The 20,992-nt window shown below is 35.7% G+C and overlaps 1 protein-coding gene across 1 annotated transcript; it reads left to right on the top strand.

Moving 5' to 3' along the window:
* The first annotated feature begins 2,452 nt into the window (after positions 1 to 2,452).
* On the top strand, positions 2,453 to 20,992 carry LOC133630370 (uncharacterized). Its single transcript, XM_062021942.1, has 8 exons — positions 2,453 to 2,569; positions 4,100 to 4,208; positions 9,087 to 9,231; positions 9,293 to 9,406; positions 9,524 to 9,668; positions 15,775 to 15,923; positions 20,369 to 20,508; positions 20,580 to 20,992. The coding sequence occupies exons 2-8, from the start codon at positions 4,106 to 4,108 to the stop codon at positions 20,729 to 20,731; spliced, it is 948 nt and encodes a 315-aa protein (XP_061877926.1). The 5' UTR covers positions 2,453 to 2,569; positions 4,100 to 4,105; the 3' UTR covers positions 20,732 to 20,992.

Here is a 20,992-nt window from a genome sequence, read left to right as displayed (position 1 = left end):
TGCAACACTGAATATTTTGCAACACATTGAATATTTTGCAACATGTTAAATATTTTGCAACACGTTGAATATTTTGCAACAAATTGAATATTTTTAAATATTTTGCAACATGTTGAATATTTTGCAACATGTTGAATATTTTGCAACATGATGAATATTTTGCAACACGTTGAATATTTTGCAACATGTTGAATATTTTAGAACATGTTGAATATTTTCGAACACGTTGAATATTTTCGAACACGTTGAATATTTTGTAACATGTTGAATATTTTGCAACATGTTAAATATTTTGCAACACTGAATATTTTGCAACACATTGAATATTTTGCAACATGTTAAATATTTTGCAACACGTTGAATATTTTGCAACAAATTGAATATTTTACAACATGTTGAATATTTTGTAACATGTTGAATATTTTGCAACATGTTAAATATTTTGCAACACTGAATATTTTGCAACACATTGAATATTTTGCAACATGTTAAATATTTTGCAACACGTTTAAAATTTTGCAACAAATTGAATATTTTACAACATGCTGAATATTTTGCAACACATTGAATATTTTTAAATATTTTGCAACATATTGAATATTTTGCAACATGTTGAATATTTTGCAACATGTTGAATATTTTGCAACACGTTGAATATTTTGCAACATGTTGAATATTTTAGAACATGTTGAATATTTTGAACACGTTGAATATTTTCGAACACGTTGAATATTTTCGAACACGTTGAATATTTTGTAACATGTTGAATATTTTGAACACGTTGAATATTTTGTAACATGTTGAATATTTTGCAACGTGTTGAATATTTTCGAACACGTTGAATATTTTCGAACACGTTGAATATTTTGCAACATGTTGAATATTTTGGAACATGTTGAATATTTTGCAACATGTTGAATATTTTCTAACACGTTTAATATTTTGTAGCATGTTGAATATTTTCGAACACGTTGAATATTTTGCAACATGTTGAATATTTTGCAACATGTTGAATATTTTGTAACATGTTGAATATTTTCAAACAAGTTGAATATTTTGTAACATGTTGAATATTTTCGAACAAGTTGAATATTTTGTAACATGTTGAATATTTTGCAACATGTTGAATATTTTGCAACATGTTGAATATTTTCGAACACGTTGAATATTTTGCAACATGTTGAATATTTTCGAACACGTTGAATATTTTCGAACACGTTGAATATTTTGTAACATGTTGAATATTTTCGAACATGTTGAATATTTTCGAACACGTTGAATATTTTGTAACATGTTGAATATTTTCGAACACGTTGAATATTTTGCAACATGTTGAATATTTTCGAACACGTTGAATATTTTGCAACATGTTGAATATTTTCGAACACGTTGAATATTTTGTAACATGTTGAATATTTTGCAACATGTTGAATATTTTAGAACACGTTGAATATTTTCTAACAAGTTGAATATTTTGTAACATGTTGAATATTTTCGAACATGTTGAATATTTTCGAACACGTTGAATATTTTGTAACAAGTTGAATATTTTGTAACATGTTGAATATTTTGCAACATGTTGAATATTTTCGAACACGTTGAATATTTTGCAACATGTTGAATATTTTCGAACATGTTGAATATTTTCGAACACGTTGAATATTTTGTAACAAGTTGAATATTTTGTAACATGTTGAATATTTTGCAACATGTTGAATATTTTCGAACACGTTGAATATTTTGCAACATGTTGAATATTTTCGAACATGTTGAATATTTTCGAACACGTTGAATATTTTGTAACATGTTGAATATTTTCGAACACGTTGAATATTTTGCAACATGTTGAATATTTTCGAACACGTTGAATATTTTGCAACATGTTGAATATTTTCGAACACGTTGAATATTTTGTAATATGTTGAATATTTTGCAACATGTTGAATATTTTAGAACACGTTGAATATTTTCTAACAAGTTGAATATTTTGTAACATGTTGAATATTTTCGAACATGTTGAATATTTTCGAACACGTTGAATATTTTGTAACAAGTTGAATATTTTGTAACATGTTGAATATTTTGCAACATGTTGAATATTTTCGAACACGTTGAATATTTTGCAACATGTTGAATATTTTCGAACATGTTGAATATTTTCGAACACGTTGAATATTTTGCAACATGTTGAATATTTTCGAACATGTTGAATATTTTCGAACACGTTGAATATTTTGTAACATGTTGAATATTTTCGAACATGTTGAATATTTTCGAACATGTTGAATATTTTCGAACACGTTGAATATTTTGTAACATGTTGAATATTTTGTAACATGTTGAATATTTTGTAACATGTTGAATAATGTCACTTTATAGGTGTTTGTATGTAACAGTGTTTAGTAAGTGGTTGTGTAATGTTGTGTGTGTGGTGTTATGTGAGCGTGTTGCAGGAGTGTTTGGAAGATAAGAGCAGCACGTGACCTGCAGGTGGTCATAAAGAAGCTAACACATAAAATAAACGTGCTCACGCCTCACTAAGTCTGGTTTGTTGACGCACAAGACAAAGGTACTGTTGTGTGACTTTGCATGCAGCGTGTTGTGTAACTGTCATGTTGCTTGTGTTTAGAGCACCATGGCCAAACATCATGTTGTCATGTTGTGTTGCTTGTGTTTAGAGCACCATGGCCAAACATCATGTTGTCATGTTGTGTTGCTTGTGTTTAGAGCACCATGGCCAAACATCATGTTGTCATGTTGTGTTGCTTGTGTTTAGAGCACCATGGCCAAACATCATGTTGTCATGTTGTGTTGCTTGTGTTTAGAGCACCATGGCCAAACATCATGTTGTCATGTTGTGTTGCTTGTGTTTAGAGCACCATGGCCAAACATCATGTTGTCATGTTGTGTTGCTTGTGTTTAGAGCACCATGGCCAAACATCATGTTGTCATGTTGTGTTGCTTGTGTTTAGAGCACCATGGCCAAACATCATGTTGTCATGTTGTGTTGCTTGTGTTTAGAGCACCATGGCCAAACATCATGTTGTCATGTTGTGTTGCTTGTGTTTAGAGCACCATGGCCAAACATCATGTTGTCATGTTGTGTTGCTTGTGTTTAGAGCACCATGGCCAAACATCATGTTGTCATGTTGTGTTGCTTGTGTTTAGAGCACCATGGCCAAACATCATGTTGTCATGTTGTGTTGCTTGTGTTTAGAGCACCATGGCCAAACATCATGTTGTCATGTTGTGTTGCTTGTGTTTAGAGCACCATGGCCAAACATCATGTTGTCATGTTGTGTTGCTTGTGTTTAGAGCACCATGGCCAAACATCATGTTGTCATGTTGTGTTGCTTGTGTTTAGAGCACCATGGCCAAACATCATGTTGTCATGTTGTGTTGCTTGTGTTTAGAGCACCATGGCCAAACATCATGTTGTCATGTTGTGTTGCTTGTGTTTAGAGCACCATGGCCAAACATCATGTTGTCATGTTGTGTTGCTTGTGTTTAGAGCACCATGGCCAAACATCATGTTGTCATGTTGTGTTGCTTGTGTTTAGAGCACCATGGCCAAACATCATGTTGTCATGTTGTGTTGCTTGTGTTTAGAGCACCATGGCCAAACATCATGTTGTCATGTTGTGTTGCTTGTGTTTAGAGCACCATGGCCAAACATCATGTTGTCATGTTGTGTTGCTTGTGTTTAGAGCACCATGGCCAAACATCATGTTGTCATGTTGTGTTGCTTGTGTTTAGAGCACCATGGCCAAACATCATGTTGTCATGTTGTGTTGCTTGTGTTTAGAGCACCATGGCCAAACATCATGTTGTCATGTTGTGTTGCTTGTGTTTAGAGCACCATGGCCAAACATCATGTTGTCATGTTGTGTTGCTTGTGTTTAGAGCACCATGGCCAAACATCATGTTGTCATGTTGTGTTGCTTGTGTTTAGAGCACCATGGCCAAACATCATGTTGTCATGTTGTGTTGCTTGTGTTTAGAGCACCATGGCCAAACATCATGTTGTCATGTTGTGTTGCTTGTGTTTAGAGCACCATGGCCAAACATCATGTTGTCATGTTGTGTTGCTTGTGTTTAGAGCACCATGGCCAAACATCATCACGCTGGACGTCTTGTCCTCATTCTGCTGTCTGTCTTCCTCTTCGTCCTGAGTCTGCTCTTCAACGGCCTCTCTGTTACGGCATTAAGTAAGTCAGGTCCTTCTCAAATATGCCCTTGCACTACACACCTCCTCATCTCCTTCATTGTCATGTTTGTCATGTTTGTCATGTTTGTCATGTTTGTCATGTTTATCATGTTTGTCATGTTTATCATGTTTGTCATGTTTGTCATGTTTGTCATGTTTATCATGTTTATCATGTTTGTCATGTTTATCATGCTTGTCATGTTTTTCATGTTTGTCATGTTTATCATGTTTGTCATGTTTGTCATGTTTATCATGTTTGTCATGTTTGTCATGTTTATCATGTTTGTCATGTTTATCATGTTTGTCATGTTTATCATGCTTGTCATGTTTTTCATGTTTGTCATGTTTATCATGCTTGTCATGTTTTTAATGTTTGTCATGTTCATCATGTTTGTTAAGTTTATCATGTTTGTCATGTTCATCATGTTTGTTAAGTTTATCATGTTCGTCATGTTTGTCATGTTTATCATGTGTGTCATGTTTATCATGTTTGTCATGTTTGTCATGTTTATCATGTTTGTTAAGTTTATCATGTTTGTCATGTTCATCATGTTTGTTAAGTTTATCATGTTCGTCATGTTTGTCATGTTTATCATGTGTGTCATGTTTATCATGTTTGTCATGTTTGTCATGTTTATCATGTTTGTTAAGTTTATTATGTTTGTCATGTTCATCATGTTTGTTAAGTTTATCACGTTCGTCATGTTTGTCATGTTTATCATGTGTGTCATGTTTATCATGTTTGTCATGTTTGTCATGTTCATCATGTTTGTCATGTTTATCATGTTTGTCATGTTTATCATGCTTGTCATGTTTTTCATGTTTGTCATGTTTATCATGCTGGTCATGTTTTTAATGTTTGTCATGTTTATCATGTTTGTTAAGTTTATCATGTTTGTCATGTTCGTCATGTTTGTTAAGTTTATCATGTTTGTCATGTTTGTCATGTTTATCATGTGTGTCATGTTTATCATGTTTGTCATGTTTGTCATGTTTATCATGTTTGTCATGTTTATCATGCTTGTCATGTTTTTCATGTTTGTCATGTTTATCATGCTTGTCATGTTTTTAATGTTTGTCATGTTTATCATGTTTGTTAAGTTTATCATGTCTGTCATGTTCATCATGTTTGTTAAGTTTATCATGTTTGTCATGTTTATCACGTGTGTCGTGTTTATCATGTTTGTCATGTTTGTCATGTTTATCATATTTCTCATGTTTATCATGTTCGTTGTGTGTGTCATGTTTGTCATGTTTATCATGCTTGTCATGTTTTTCATGTTTGTCATGTTTGTCATGTTTGTCATGTTTGTCATGTGTGTCATGTTTATCATGTGTGTCATGTTTATCATGTGTGTCATGTTAATCATGTTTGTCATGTTTTTCATGTTTGTCATGTCTGTCATGTTTGTCATGTGTGTCATGTTTATCATGTGTGTCATGTTTATCATGTTTGTTAAGTTTATAATTTTTGTCATGTTCATCATGTTTGTTAAGTTTATCATGTTTGTCATGTTTGTCATGTTTATCATGTGTGTCATGTTTATCATGTTTGTCATGTTTGTCATGTTCATCATATTTCTCATGTTTATCATGTTCATTGTGTGTGTCATGTTTGTCATGTTTATCATGCTTGTCATGTTTTTCATGTTTGTCATGTTTATCATGTTTGTTATGTGTGTCATGTTTATCATGTGTGTCATGTTTATCATGTTTGTCATGTTAATCATGTTTGTCATGTTTATCATGTGTGTCATGTTTATCATAATTGTCATGTTTGTCATGTTTATCATGGTTGTCATTAGAGATGTCCGATAATATCGATCTGCTGATATTATCGGCCGATAAGTGCGTTAAAATGTAATATCGGAAATTATCGGTATCGGTTTTGTTATTATCAGTATCATTGTTTGTTTTTTTTTGTTTTTGTTTTTTATTTATTAAATCCACATAAAAAACACAAGATACACTTACAATTAGTGCACCAACCCAAAAAACCTCCCTCCCCCATTCACACTCATTCACACAAAAGGGTTGTTTCTTTCTGTTATTAATATTCTGGTTCCTACATTATATATCAATATATATCAATACAGTCTGCAAGGGATACAGTCCGTAAGCACACATGATTGTGCGTGCTGCTGCTCCACTAATAATACTAACCTTTAACAGTTAATTTGACTAATTTTCATTAATTACTAGTTTCTATGTAACTGTTTTTATATTGTTTTACTTTCTTTTTTATTCAAGAAAATGTTTTTAATTTATTTATCTTATTTTATTTGATTCATTTTTTTAAAAAGTACCTTATCTTCACCATACCTGGTTGTCCAAATTAGGCATAATAATGTGTTAATTCCACGACTGTATATATCGGTTGATATCGGTATCGGTTGATATCGGTATCGGTAATTAAAGAGTTGGACAATATCGGCATATCGGATATCGCCAAAAAGCCATTATCGGACATCCCTAGTTGTCATGTTTATCATGTTTGTCATGTTTGTCATGTTTGTCATGCTTGTCATGTTTGTCATGTTTATCATGTTTGTCATGTTTATCATGTTTGTCATGTTTGTCATGTTTGTCATGTTTATCATGTTTGTCATGTTTGTCATGTTTGTCATGTTTGTCATGTTTATCATGTTTGTCATGTTTGTCATGTTTGTCATGTTTGTCATGTTTATCATGTTTGTCATGTTTATCATGTTTGTCATGTTTGTCATGTTTGTCATGTTTGTCATGTTTATCATGTTCGTCATGTTTGTCATGTTTGTCATGTTTATCATGTTTATCATGCCATCAGTGTGTGAATGTGTGTGTGAATGGGTGAATGTGGAAATAGTGTCAAAGCGCTTTGAGTACCTTGAAGGTAGAAAAGCGCTATACAAGTATAACCCATTCATCATTTATTTATTTATTATTTAGTGTTGATGGTGTTGATGGTGTTTATTACATTCATTGTGTTAGTGTTGATGGTGTTGATGGTGTTGATTGTGTTTATTACATTCATTGTGTTAGTGTTGATGGTGTTGATGGTGTTTATCACGTTTATCGTGTTAGTGTTGATGGTGTTGATTGTGTTTATTACATTCATTGTGTTGGTGTTGATGGTGTTGATGGTGTTTATCACGTTTATCGTGTTAGTGTTGATGGTGTTGATGGTGTTTATTACATTCATTGTGTTAGTGTTGATGGTGTTGATGGTGTTGATTGTGTTTATTACATTCATTGTGTTAGTGTTGATGGTGTTGATGGTGTTTATCACGTTTATCGTGTTAGTGTTGATGGTGTTGATTGTGTTTATTACATTCATTGTGTTGGTGTTGATGGTGTAGATGGTGTTTATTACATTAATCGTGTTTGTGTTGATGGTGTTCATCGTGTTTGTGTTGATGGCGTTTATTACGTTTATCGTGTTAGTGTTGATGGTTATGGTGTTTATTACGTTTATCGTGTTAGTGTTGATGGTGTTGATGGTGTTTATTACGTTTATCGTGTTAGTGTTGATGGTGTAGATGGTGTTTATTACATTAATCGTGTTTGTGTTGATGGTGTTTATTACATTTATCGTGTTAGTGTTGATGGTGTAGATGGTGTTTATTACATTAATCGTGTTTGTGTTGATGGTGTTTATTATGTTTATCGTGTTAGTGTTGATGGTGTTTGTTACGTTTGCGTTGATGGTGTTGATGGTGTTTATTACGTTTGCGTTGATGGTGTTTATTACGTTTATCGTGTTAGTGTTGATGGTGTTGATGGTGTTTATCACGTTTATCGTGTTAGTGTTGATGGTGTTGATTGTGTTTATTACATTCATTGTGTTAGTGTTGATGGTGTTGATGGTGTTTATCACGTTTATCGTGTTAGTGTTGATGGTGTTGATTGTGTTTATTACATTCATTGTGTTGGTGTTGATGGTGTTGATGGTGTTTATCACGTTTATCGTGTTAGTGTTGATGGTGTTGATGGTGTTTATTACATTCATTGTGTTAGTGTTGATGGTGTTGATGGTGTTGATTGTGTTTATTACATTCATTGTGTTAGTGTTGATGGTGTTGATGGTGTTTATCACGTTTATCGTGTTAGTGTTGATGGTGTTGATTGTGTTTATTACATTCATTGTGTTGGTGTTGATGGTGTAGATGGTGTTTATTACATTAATCGTGTTTGTGTTGATGGTGTTCATCGTGTTTGTGTTGATGGCGTTTATTACGTTTATCGTGTTAGTGTTGATGGTTATGGTGTTTATTACGTTTATCGTGTTAGTGTTGATGGTGTTGATGGTGTTTATTACGTTTATCGTGTTAGTGTTGATGGTGTAGATGGTGTTTATTACATTAATCGTGTTTGTGTTGATGGTGTTTATTACATTTATCGTGTTAGTGTTGATGGTGTAGATGGTGTTTATTACATTAATCGTGTTTGTGTTGATGGTGTTTATTATGTTTATCGTGTTAGTGTTGATGGTGTTTGTTACGTTTGCGTTGATGGTGTTGATGGTGTTTATTACGTTTGCGTTGATGGTGTTTATTACGTTTATCGTGTTAGTGTTGATGGTGTTGATGGTGTTTATTACGTTTATCGTGTTAGTGTTGATGGTGTTGATTGTGTTTATTATGCTCATTGTGTGAGTGTTGATGGTGTTGATGGTGTTTATTACATTAATCGTATTTGTGTTGATGATGTTGATGGTGTTTATTACGTTCATCGTGTTTGTGTTGATGGTGTTGATGGTGTTTCATCGTGTTTGTGTTGATGGTGTTTATTACATTTGAGTTGATGATATTGATGGTGTTTACTACGTTCATCGTGTTAGTGTCGATGGTGTTTATTAGGTTTGCGTTGATGGTGTCGACGGTGTTCTTCCTCCATGCAGGTCCTTTCAGCACCACCACAGGCAACGTGTCCGCAGTCTTTGAGACGGAGATCACGCCTTCAGGATGGACCTTCAGCATCTGGAGCGTGATCTACGTGTGGTTGACCCTCATGCTCATCTACATCCTGGCTAACCTTTGCAGAAAGTAACCAACTGCAACATGAAACATAACATTTGAGTGAACGCTGAAAGTGTCTTGCCTGCAGGAACGCCTACGGTTACGTTTACTGCAGCCCTCCGGTCTTGCCTTATGGCTTCTTCCTTTGCTGGTGTCTCAATCTGGTCTGCAATATTTCCTGGCTGCTGGTTTGGGATCGAGGGTGAGATAACAGTTTGGATTAAATGTGTGTGGTCCGCGTGCGCTGCTAAGACAGGAAAGTTCATCCCAGTCTTGTGGACAACAAAGTGTTCAAACGTGAAACCTCTTCTCCCGCCAGGCTGATGATTGCAGCGCTGGTTTTTCTCATCCTGGTCGCCGGCACCAACTACGCCACCATCGCCTTCGCCTGCCACGGCCTCCACGTTTATGGACCCTGGCTGAAGAAGTACCACAACGCAGACCTGTGGCTCATTCGCGTCTTGGTTAGTAACCCAGCTCTCTTTTCCACCCAGCGTCTTGCTGCCGGTCTTGTGTAGTCCATTCCACTCCTGTGCAGGTCTACAACCGTGCTCTTAGGTCAGGGGTGTCCAAACTTCTTCCACTGAGGGCCGCACACTGAAAAATCCAACCGTTGTTTCATTTTCAAAACCAATTCCATATGTAGCTTTTCTAGGCGCAGTCAGGGCGTTGAGGGGATCCGGTTTAGTGGCTGCAGGGCTAGGTCTCTGCTTTTTGCAGATGTGGTCCTGATGGTTTCATCTGGCCGGGATCCTCAGCTCTCACTGGACTGGTTCACAGCCGAGGGTGAGCACCTCCAAGTCTGGGTCCACGGTGGTCCATTGGAATGTGGTTGTGGTTGAAAGGGTGGAGTGCCATCTACGGGTTGGGGGCGAGATTCTGCCCCAAGTGGAGGAGTTGAAGTACCTCTGGGTCCTGTTCACGAGTGAGGGAAGAGCAGATTGTGACATCGGTGCGGCGTCTGCAGTGATGAGGACCCTGTATCGAACCCTCGTGGTGAGCAAGGAGCTGCACCGTAAGGCAAAGCTCTCAATTTACTGGTCGATCTACGTTCCTAACCTCACCTATGGTCATGAGCTGTGGTTTATGACTCAAAACTGCATCCGGGGATGAGGCTTCAGTTCGGGAGTTCTGGAGTTTTGGGGAAGGTGGAGTTACCCCTCAGTCATCATTGCTCCCAGGTCCACTCTGACCCGAGGTGGTAGTACCTGTCAGGGTCCCAGCTATGGGTTAAATAGCATTTCAAAGACCTCAACGGTGGAAGTGGCGGAGGATGACACTGCATGTCACAACGTCACTGGAGGCGGATGAAGGCTGCAACAGAGGGTGGTCTCCAGTCGTCATGGATCCATGCCACTGGATCAAGGCCCCTCTCTGCCAAGGACCGTGTGGTGGCTGCAGGCGCATCAGTCTCCCCACGCTAACAGACGCCACGCGCAGGCGTCCTCCCGAATGGGGACACATCCATTCTGAGGACAGTCATACTCGACTACGAGTGACTGCCGATGATGATGATGACCAAAAGGACCAGATCACGAGTACAAGCGGCCGAATTGAGTTTCCTCCGTCGGGTGGCAGGGCTCTTTCTGTCATTCGGGAGAAGCTCAAAGTAAAGCCGATAATGGGTTGGTTAGGGCATCGGGTCAGGATGCCCCACGGACGCCTCTCTGGGGAGGTGTTCAGGGCACGTCCGACTGATAGGAAGCCACGGGGAAGACCCAGGACACGTTGGAGAGACTATGTCAGGGGTCGGCAACCCGCGGCTCCGGAGCCGCATGCGGCTCCTTGACCACTCTGATGCGGCTCAGCTACATACATGCCGACGCCCCCGATTTTCCCAGGAGACTTATGGATCTCAGTGTCTCTCATAGATTACTCCCAGGGTAAAAATAATCCTATTTCCACTCTAATTACTAAATAAAGGACGTGCCCTAATTGCACTGCAGTAATTGTCCTCTATAGCATTTACAAACAGCGTGCCAGTCCAGCCACATGTTGTATGTTGTTATTACTTGCACACACAGGAGACAGCAAAGCATACTTACTCATCAGCCACACAGCTTACACTGACGGTAGCCGTATCGTATCAAACAACTTTAACATTGTTACGTTACAAATATGCGCCACACTGTGAACCCACACCAAAAAAGAATGAAAAACACATTTCTGGAGAACATCCCACTGTAACACAACATAAACACAACACAACCATTACCCAGAATCCCATGCAGCCCTAACTCTTCCGGTCTACATTATACACCCCCGCTACCACAACCCCCCCACACATCAACCCCCCCCCTCTCCGTGCGTTGGTTGAGCGGAAGAGTTAGGGCTGCATGGGATTCTGGGTATTGGTACCGTCAGTGTAAGATGTGTGGCTGCTGATCTAGTACGCCTTGCTGTCACTTACGTGAGCAAACTGAAACTGCATTCTACATGTGGTCGAGCAGGTACACTATTAGGGCAGACTGCAGAGGGCGCCAAATGTAGTGTCATCACGCTCTGATATTCGGGAGTCTCCCGGGAAAAATGAGAGGGTTGGCGAGTATGACGCTGTCAAGCGCCAATTATTCAAAACTCGCGGGCTGCACTAACATCAAATTTCCACATGAAAGTGTGTGCCGGTGCGTGTGTCTGAGACCCCTGGTTAACATAGCACAAAGCATTTAAGCTCTGTATGCGGTGTTTTTCATTTTAAATTTAAATTTTTTTTTTTGTGGCACCCATTACTTTCTTTAATTTGTGAAACTTGCCAAAATGGCTCTTTGAGTGGTAAAGGTTGCCGACCCCTGGACTATGTCTTCCAGCTGGCATGGGAATGCCTCAGGATACACTGGGAGGAGCTGGAGGAAGTGGCTGGGGAGAGGGAAGTCTGGGCTTCTTTGTTTGGGCTGCTTCACCCGCAACCCGACCTCGGATAAGTGGAAGAAGATGGATGAATGGATGGATGACAGTTGAAAAAAAATAAAAATCCCACTAAATTCTCAGGGATCTAAAAGGGCCCCACTCTTGCGAGTGTTCTTACTTTCAATGCTGAAATCTCTCGACCAACTTCAGATCTGTCTGTTGATTATACGATCTTTTCGGTTGCCTATTTTATGCAGTTTTCATCGGAGAAAATATTTTTTTTAATGGCAAACCCACAAAATGGGCAATATTTTCCCCAAAAAAATATTTAAATGTGGAATATTTGACGTGAAGTAATTGGAGCCTAAATAAATTCATAACAGTATTGATTTTTATTTTTATTTTTTGAGCAATGAGTTAAAAAAAATCCCACTGAAATTCTCAGGGATCTAAAAGGGTCCCACTCATTAATGTGTTTAAAGTAACTCATATATATGTGTGTGTGTGTGTGTATATATATATATATATATATATATATATATATATATATATATATATATATATATATATATATATATATATATATATATATATATATTTTTTTTTTATTTTTTTATTTTTTATTTATTTATTTTTTTTTTTTACTTTCAATGCTTAAATCTCTTAATCAAATTCAGATTTTTTTTTGCGCGTGTGTGTTTATTTTTTCAATGCCTTTTTTGTTATAGAAACTGTGTTTTTATGGCAAGCACAAAAAATATGAAATATCTTCCCCCCCAAAAAAAATTTAAAAGTGAAATATTTGGTTTGAAATAATAGGAGGTCAATAATTCACAACCACGTTGATTTTGATTCATTATTATTTTTTGAGCAATGACAATTTAAAAAAAAACGCCTGCATGGCAGCTTTGTATTATTAGAACATTGCAACTTTTTCTTGTTACATTTCACTTGTTTGCTTTTTTATGTTTTACCTATAATTGGGGATGTCCGATAATGGCTTTTTGCCGATATCCGATATGCCGATATTGTCCAACTCTTTAATTACCGACACCGATATCAAACGATACCGATATCAACCGATATATACAGTCGTGGAATTAACACATTATTATGCCTAATTTGGACAACCAGGTATGGTGAAGATAAGGTACTTTTTTAAAAAATGAATCAAATAAAATAAGATAAATAAATTAAAAATATTTTCTTGAATAAAAAAGAAAGTAAAACAATATAAAAACAGTTACATAGAAACTAGTAATTAATGAAAATTTGTAAAATTAACTGTTAAAGTGTTAGTATTATTAGTGGACCAGCAGCACGCACAATCATGTGTGCTTACGGACTGTATCCCTTGCAGACTGTATTGATATATAATGTAGGAACCAGAATATTAATAACAGAAAGAAACAACCCTTTTGTGTGAATGAGTGTGAATGGGGGAGGGAGGTTTTTTGGGTTGGTGCACTAATTGTAAGTGTATCTTGTGTTTTTTATGTGGATTTAATAAAAAACAAAAAAAAACAAAAAAAAAACGATACTGATAATAAAAAAAACGATACCGATAATTTCCGATATTACATTTTAACGCATTTATCGGCCGATAATATCGGCAGACCGATATTATCGGACATCTCTACAAAAAATATGAAATATCTTCCCCCCCAAAAAAAAATGTAAAAGTGGAATATTTGGTTTGAAATAATTGGATGTCAATAATTCACAACAACGTTGATTTTGATTCATTATTATTTTTTGAGCAATGACAATTTTAAAAAAAACGCCTGCATGGCAACTTTGTATTATTAGAACATTGCAACTTTTTCTTGTAACATTTCACTTGTTTGCTCTTTTATTACACTTTTTTATGTTTTACCTATAATTAGGGATGTCCGATAGTGGCTTTTTACCGATATCCGATATGCCGATATTGTCCAACTCTTTAATTACCGATACCGATATCAACCGATACAGATATCAACCGATATATACAGTCGTGGAATTAACACATTATTATGCCTAATTTGGACTACCAGGTATGGTGAAGATAAGGTACTTTTTTAAAAAATGAATCAAATAAAATAAGATAAATAAATTCAAAACATTTTCTTGAATAAAAAAGAAAGTAAAACAATATAAAAACAGTTACATAGAAACTAGTAATTAATGAAAATTTGTAAAATTAACTGTTAAAGTGTTAGTATTATTAGTGGACCAGCAGCACGCACAATCATGTGTGCTTACGGACTGTATCCCTTGCAGACTGTATTGATATATATTGATATATAATGTAGGAACCAGAATATTAATAACAGAAAGAAACAACCCTTTTGTATGAATGAGTGTGAATGGGGGAGGGAGGTTTTTTGGGTTGGTGCACTAATTGTAAGTGTATCTTGTGTTTTTTATGTGGATTTAATAAAAAAACAAACAAAAAAAACAAAACGATACTGATAATAAAAAAACCCGATACCGATAAATTCCAATATTACATTTTAACGCATTTATCGGCCGATAATATCGGCAGACCGATATTATCGGACATCTCTACAAAAAATATGAAATATCTTCCCCCCCCCAAAAAAAATGTAAAAGTGGAATATTTGGTTTGAAATAATAGGAGGTCAATAATTCACAACCACGTTGATTTTGATTCATTATTATTTTTTGAGCAATGACAATTTAAAAAAAAACGCCTGCATGGCAGCTTTGTATTATTAGAACATTGCAACTTTTTCTTGTTACATTTCACTTGTTTGCTCTTTTATTACACGTTTTTATGTTTTACCTATAATTAGGGATGTCCGATAATGGCTTTTTGCTGATATCCGATATGCCGATATTGTCCAACTCTTTAATTACCGACACCGATATCAAACGATACCGATATCAACCGATATATACAGTCGTGGAATTAACACATTATTATGCCTAATTTGGACAACCAGGTATGGTGAAGATAAGGTACTTTTTAAAAAAATGAATCAAATAAAATAAGATAAATAAATTAAAAACATTTTCTTGAATAAAAAAGAAAGTAAAACAATATAAAAACAGTTACATAGAAACTAGTAATTAATGAAAATTTGTAAAATTAACTGTTAAAGGTTAGTATTATTAGTGGAACAGCAGCACGCACAATCATGTGTGCTTACGGACTGTATCCCTTGCAGACTGTATTGATATTTATTGATATATCATGTAGGAACCAGAATATTAATAACAGAAAGAAACAACCCTTTTGTGTGAATGAGTGTAAATGGGGGAGGGAGGTTTTTTGGGTTGGTGCACTAATTGTAAGTGTATCTTGTGTTTTTTATGTGGATTTAATAAAAAATAAAAAATAAAAAAAATAAAAACGATACTGATAATAAAAAACCGATACAGATAATTTCAGATATTACATTTTAACGCATTTATCGGCCGATAATATCGGCAGACCGATATTATCGGACATCTCTACCTATAATGTTATTTTTTGGAATGTGTTAAAAAAAATTTGCAGTGAGCCGCACTTTGGACACCCCTGCTTTAGGTCCTTTGACAGCTCTTTGGTCTTTCCATGGAGCTTAGGTTGTTTGAATACACAAAAGTACTTGCTTGCTGGCATCAAATACTTATTTCTCTTTTCTGGATTGTAGGAACATTCTATTTCTCTACCATGGAATCAAAAATCAAATACTTAATGCCCTGTATTTTCATTTGAAAATGTGGTTTTCCCAGGTCCAGAACGGTGTGATGATCTACACAACCTGGACCACCATCGCCACGCTCATCAACCTGACCATTGTGCTGACGTACGAAGCCAAGATGGCACCTGCTGACGCCGCCACCGTCTCGTATTGCGCCCTCACCCTCGTGCTGCTCGTGTGGTGAGCGAACCCGTGCCCAGTTCTAGCTCAGGTGTTCCGAAAATGCAACGCTGTCAGGTTTGTTCTGAAATTGTTCCTAAAGACAGGTCCAGAGAAAGCTGAGGTCTTTCAAGTATTCCTTTTAGATCTCAAGTCAAATCAGTTGGCAGAAAAGAAAGTTCTGAAGAGACACAGAAATCTTCTAAACCCGCCTGGTTGTGAGAAAAGAGGGTTTGGCAAAGTGTCCCTTTTTGGAAAGAAACCTTTTGACCAAATAAAAATGAAGGAGTGATCTTCCAACATCGCAGCCATCTGTCCTATACGTGCAGAAGGTGGGGGTTTGGAGACATCTCCACCGGACTTCAGGAATGCACGAGGGCCATAAAAGTGTCTTACACACTAAAAAATGCTGGGTTATTTTGCTAACCCAATTTATGAGTTAAATTTTGGAGTTATTTCTATTTAGAGCAATCCATTTTTTGGGTTATCAGGGTATTATTTTACCTCAATTCCTGGGTTTTCAAAACTATGAACCATTTTGGTGGTTTTTCAATGAGTAACGCATTTTTGGGTAAAAGTCTTTTTTTTTTTTTAATTAAAAAGGTCCTTTTTTCTTGAAGGGAATTTTATTAAAGATTAATCTCATTGACATTATTTACTATTAGGGATGTCCGATAATGGCTTTTTGCCGATATCCGATATGCCGATATTGTCCAACTCTTTAATTACCGATACCGATATAATATCAACCGATATATACAGTCGTGGAATTAACACATTATTATGCCTAATTTGGACAACCAGGTATGGTGAAGATAAGGTACTTTTTAGAAAAATGAATCAAATAAAATAAGATAAATAAATTCAAAACATTTTCTTGAATAAAAAAGAAAGTAAAACAATATAAAAACAGTTACATAGAAACTAGTAATTAATGAAAATTTGTAAAATTAACTGTTAAAGGTTAGTACTATTAGTGGAGCAGCAGCACGCACAATCATGTGTGCTTACGGACTGTATCCCTTGCAGACTGTATTGATATATATTGATATATAATGTAGGAACCAGAATATTGATAACAGAAAGAAACAACCCTTTTGTGTGAATGAGTGTGAATGGGGGAGGGAGGTTTTTTGGGTTGGTGCACTAATTGTAAGTGTATCTTGTGTTTTTTATGTGGATTTAATAAAAAAAAAAAAAAAAAAAAAAAACGATATTGATAATAAAAAAAACGATACCGATAATTTCCGCTATTACATTTTAACGCATTTATCGGCCGATAATATCGGACATCTCTATTTACTATCACACATCTTATGTACGTGAACATATTTGAGCATGCTGTATAGAACTACTATGACCATACACAGCAATTCTTGTAAAGAGAGTGTCACTCATATTTTGCTTTTGAGTATATTTTAATGGAATAAAAATAATTCTGATGAGTAGTTGTGAAGGAGTAGGACAAACCAGCAGTAAAATTTATAATTTTAAACAAACTATTGGGTCAAGGAGCGCTAAATTGCGCAACCCAATGGTTGGGTTTGGAATAACCCAACATTGTAGTGAACGTAACTCAGCTTTTGTGTTAAATAATTTCAACCCAATATTTGGGTTATGACTCAACCAACATTGAGTTAGCGTAACTCAACTTTTTGGGTTAAATAATTCAACCCAATATTTTGGTTGGGAATAACCCAACATTAAGTTCTCATAACTCAACTTTTTGGGTTAAATAATTCAACCCAATAATTTGGTTGGGAATAACCCAACATTAAGTTCTCATAACTCAACTTTTTGGGTTAAATAATTCAACCCAATATTTTGGTTGGGAATAACCCAACATTAAGTTCTCATAACTCAACTTTTTGGATTAAATAATTCAACCCAATATTTTGGTTGGGAATAACCCAACATTGAGTTATCATAACTCAACTTTTTGGGTTAAATAATTCAACCCAATATTTTGGTTGGGAATAACCCAACATTAAGTTCTCATAACTCAACTTTTTGGGTTAAATAATTCAACCCAATAATTTGGTTGAGAATAACCCAACATTGAGTTATTATAACTCAACTTTTTGGGTTAAATAATTCAAGCCAATAATTTGGTTGGGAATAACCCAACATTAAGTTCTCATAACTCAACTTTTTGGGTTAAATAATTCAACCCAATATTTTGGTTGGGAATAACCCAACATTAAGTTCTCATAACTCAACTTTTTGGGTTAAATAATTCAACCCAATAATTTGGTTGGGAATAACCCAACATTAAGTTCTCATAACTCAACTTTTTGGATTAAATAATTCAACCCAATAGTTTGGTTGGGAATAACCCAACATTAAGTTCTCATAACTCAACTTTTTGGGTTAAATAATTCAACCCAATAATTTGGTTGGGAATAACCCAACATTAAGTTCTCATAACTCAACTTTTTGGGTTAAATAATTCAACCCAATATTTTGGTTGGGAATAACCCAACATTAAGTTCTTATAACTCAACTTTTTGGGTTAAATAATTCAACCCAATAGTTTGGTTGGGAATAACCCAACATTAAGTTCTCATACCGGTAACTCAACTTTTTGGGTTAAATAATTCAACCCAATAGTTTGGTTGGGAATAACCCAACATTAAGTTCTCATAACTCAACTTTTTGGGTTAAATAATTCAACCCAATATTTTGGTTGGGAATAACCCAACATTAAGTTCTCATAACTCAACTTTTTGGGTTAAATAATTCAACCCAATAATTTGGTTGGGAATAACCCAACATTAAGTTCTCATAATTCAACTTTTTGGGTTAAATAATTCAACCCAATAATTTGGTTGGGAATAACCCAACATTAAGTTCTCATAACTCAACTTTTTGGGTTAAATAATTCAACCCAATAATTTGGTTGGGAATAACCCAACATTAAGTTCTCATAACTGAACTTTTTGGGTTAAATAATTCAACCCAATAATTTGGTTGGGAATAACCCAACATTAAGTTCTCATAACTCAACTTTTTGGGTTAAATAATTCAACCCAATAATTTGGTTGGGAATAACCCAACATTAAGTTCTCATAACTCAACTTTTTGGGTTAAATAATTCAACCCAATATTTTGGTTGGGAATAACCCAACATTAAATTCTCATAACTCAACTTTTTGGGTTAAAAAAATTCAACCCAATATTTTGGTTGGGAATAACCCAACATTAAGATCTCATAACTCAACTTTTTGGTTAAATAATTCAACGCAAAAGTTGGGTTGCAAAAATTAACCCGAAATGTTGAGTTAAAATAACTCAAATAAGGGGTTCGTCCTTTTCTGAACTAGCCGTTGGGTTAAAATTGGGTACACACATTTTTTAGTGTATACCTTTGCGAAACTTGTTATTGAGTTGAGTTGAGTTGAGTTGAGTTTGTGTTTATTTGGAACATGCATGCATCACAATTTCCAGTTCCTCTATTCAACATGTTCGAAAAGGAGCAGGAAGAAGCAGAGCTTATTCAATCCTACCCCGTTTCCTTTACATAGCAGTTGCTAAAACTTTTGTTCACTTCCTTTTCTCAATATATTCACAATATACTAACCCACCAGTGCCTCCGTGGAAATGCCCCCCCTCTACCTCAAAGAACTACTCACCCCCAAATCCTCCACACGACACCTCCGCTCCGGACAGGCTAACCTCCTCCAACCTCCGAGGACAAAGCTACGAACAATGGGAGACCGGGCTTTCTGCTCCGCCGCTCCCAGTCTGTGGAACGCTCTCCCTGACCACCTGAGGGCACCACAGACTGTGGATGCTTTTAAAAAAGGCTTAAAAGCCCTTCTTTTAAAAAAAGCCTTTTTATTTATATATATATATATATATATATATATATATATATATATATATATATATATATATATATATATATATATATATATATATATATATATATATATATATATATATATATATATGCATACTAGTTCTAGCTATCAGGTTGTTCTAGTTTTTATTTTTATTTTTATTTTATTTATTTATTTTTTTAATACACTGTAGCACTTTGAGGTTGTTTGCTCAATGTAAAGTGATTTTTACAAATAAAATCTATTATTATTATTATTATTATTATTACAATATACTCTATAACTAATAACATTAAAAATAAATAATAGTTAGTGAAGTAAGTTATATTTCATAGGATGAGATAAATAAGATTATGCAGAAAATTAATGGTTAGATGTAATAAATTCAGAATGTTTATCATGGTTCTTCTTCTTTGTACTTTATGAACACTTTTAAGTTTGAAGAGTTTCTTGAAGTGGATCATATTCAAACATTGTTTGATTTATTTGCTTAATCCATTCCAGCATTTAATTCCACATGCTGATATACTGAAGGTCTTAAGTGTTGTACGTGCGTACAAAAGTTTTAAATGGCATTTTTCTACAGACAAGAAAATGACCAAAAATACAAATTTTGCCCACCAGGTTCTTCGTGGAGAACGTGGTCCTGGACAAACACGTGCGCTACATCCTCATAAACTACCCGGTGGTGATCTGGGCGCTGGCGGGGAACTTTGACAAGAACTACGACGCGGCGGCACCAAGTCGCAGTGGCATCTTCATCGGTAAAGTCGGTCGTCATGGCAACCACGCGGCCGGACGTCGGTGACAAAACGCTTCTCTTCTCTCGTTGCAGTCGTGCTGCTGGCCGCGGCGTCCTTCATGTTTGCCGTACGCCTGGTTCTTGTGTTTTGGCGTCACTGCAAACAGCCGCTCTACGACAACGTCAGGCCCGAGGCCATGGAGCCCATGGAGGCCGCTCAGAACCAAAGGAAGGCACTTCGATAGGTTCTGATAGAAGTAGCTGGCTACTTCTGTTTCCTAAACTCTTAATCATTAACAGGATATGATTATCTTACATGATCATTTATTGTTCCTGGATGATCTCTGAACCTTTATGCAAGTCTTACATACTGATCATAAACACTGCATGCCTATTCAATCACGCTCCAATTCTCATGTCAATGTATTTTTTTTGGAAATAAACCATGTCCAAGATACTGTTCTAAAAGGAGTATTTGCTCCTTTGTTTACAATCAAATGTTTACA

The sequence above is a fragment of the Entelurus aequoreus genome, linkage group LG15 (genome assembly GCF_033978785.1).
Source record: "Entelurus aequoreus isolate RoL-2023_Sb linkage group LG15, RoL_Eaeq_v1.1, whole genome shotgun sequence".
NCBI classification, from domain to species: domain Eukaryota; kingdom Metazoa; phylum Chordata; class Actinopteri; order Syngnathiformes; family Syngnathidae; genus Entelurus; species Entelurus aequoreus.
The sequence above is the reverse complement of the archived record's forward strand: the minus strand, read 5'-3'. Positions and strand labels throughout refer to the sequence as shown.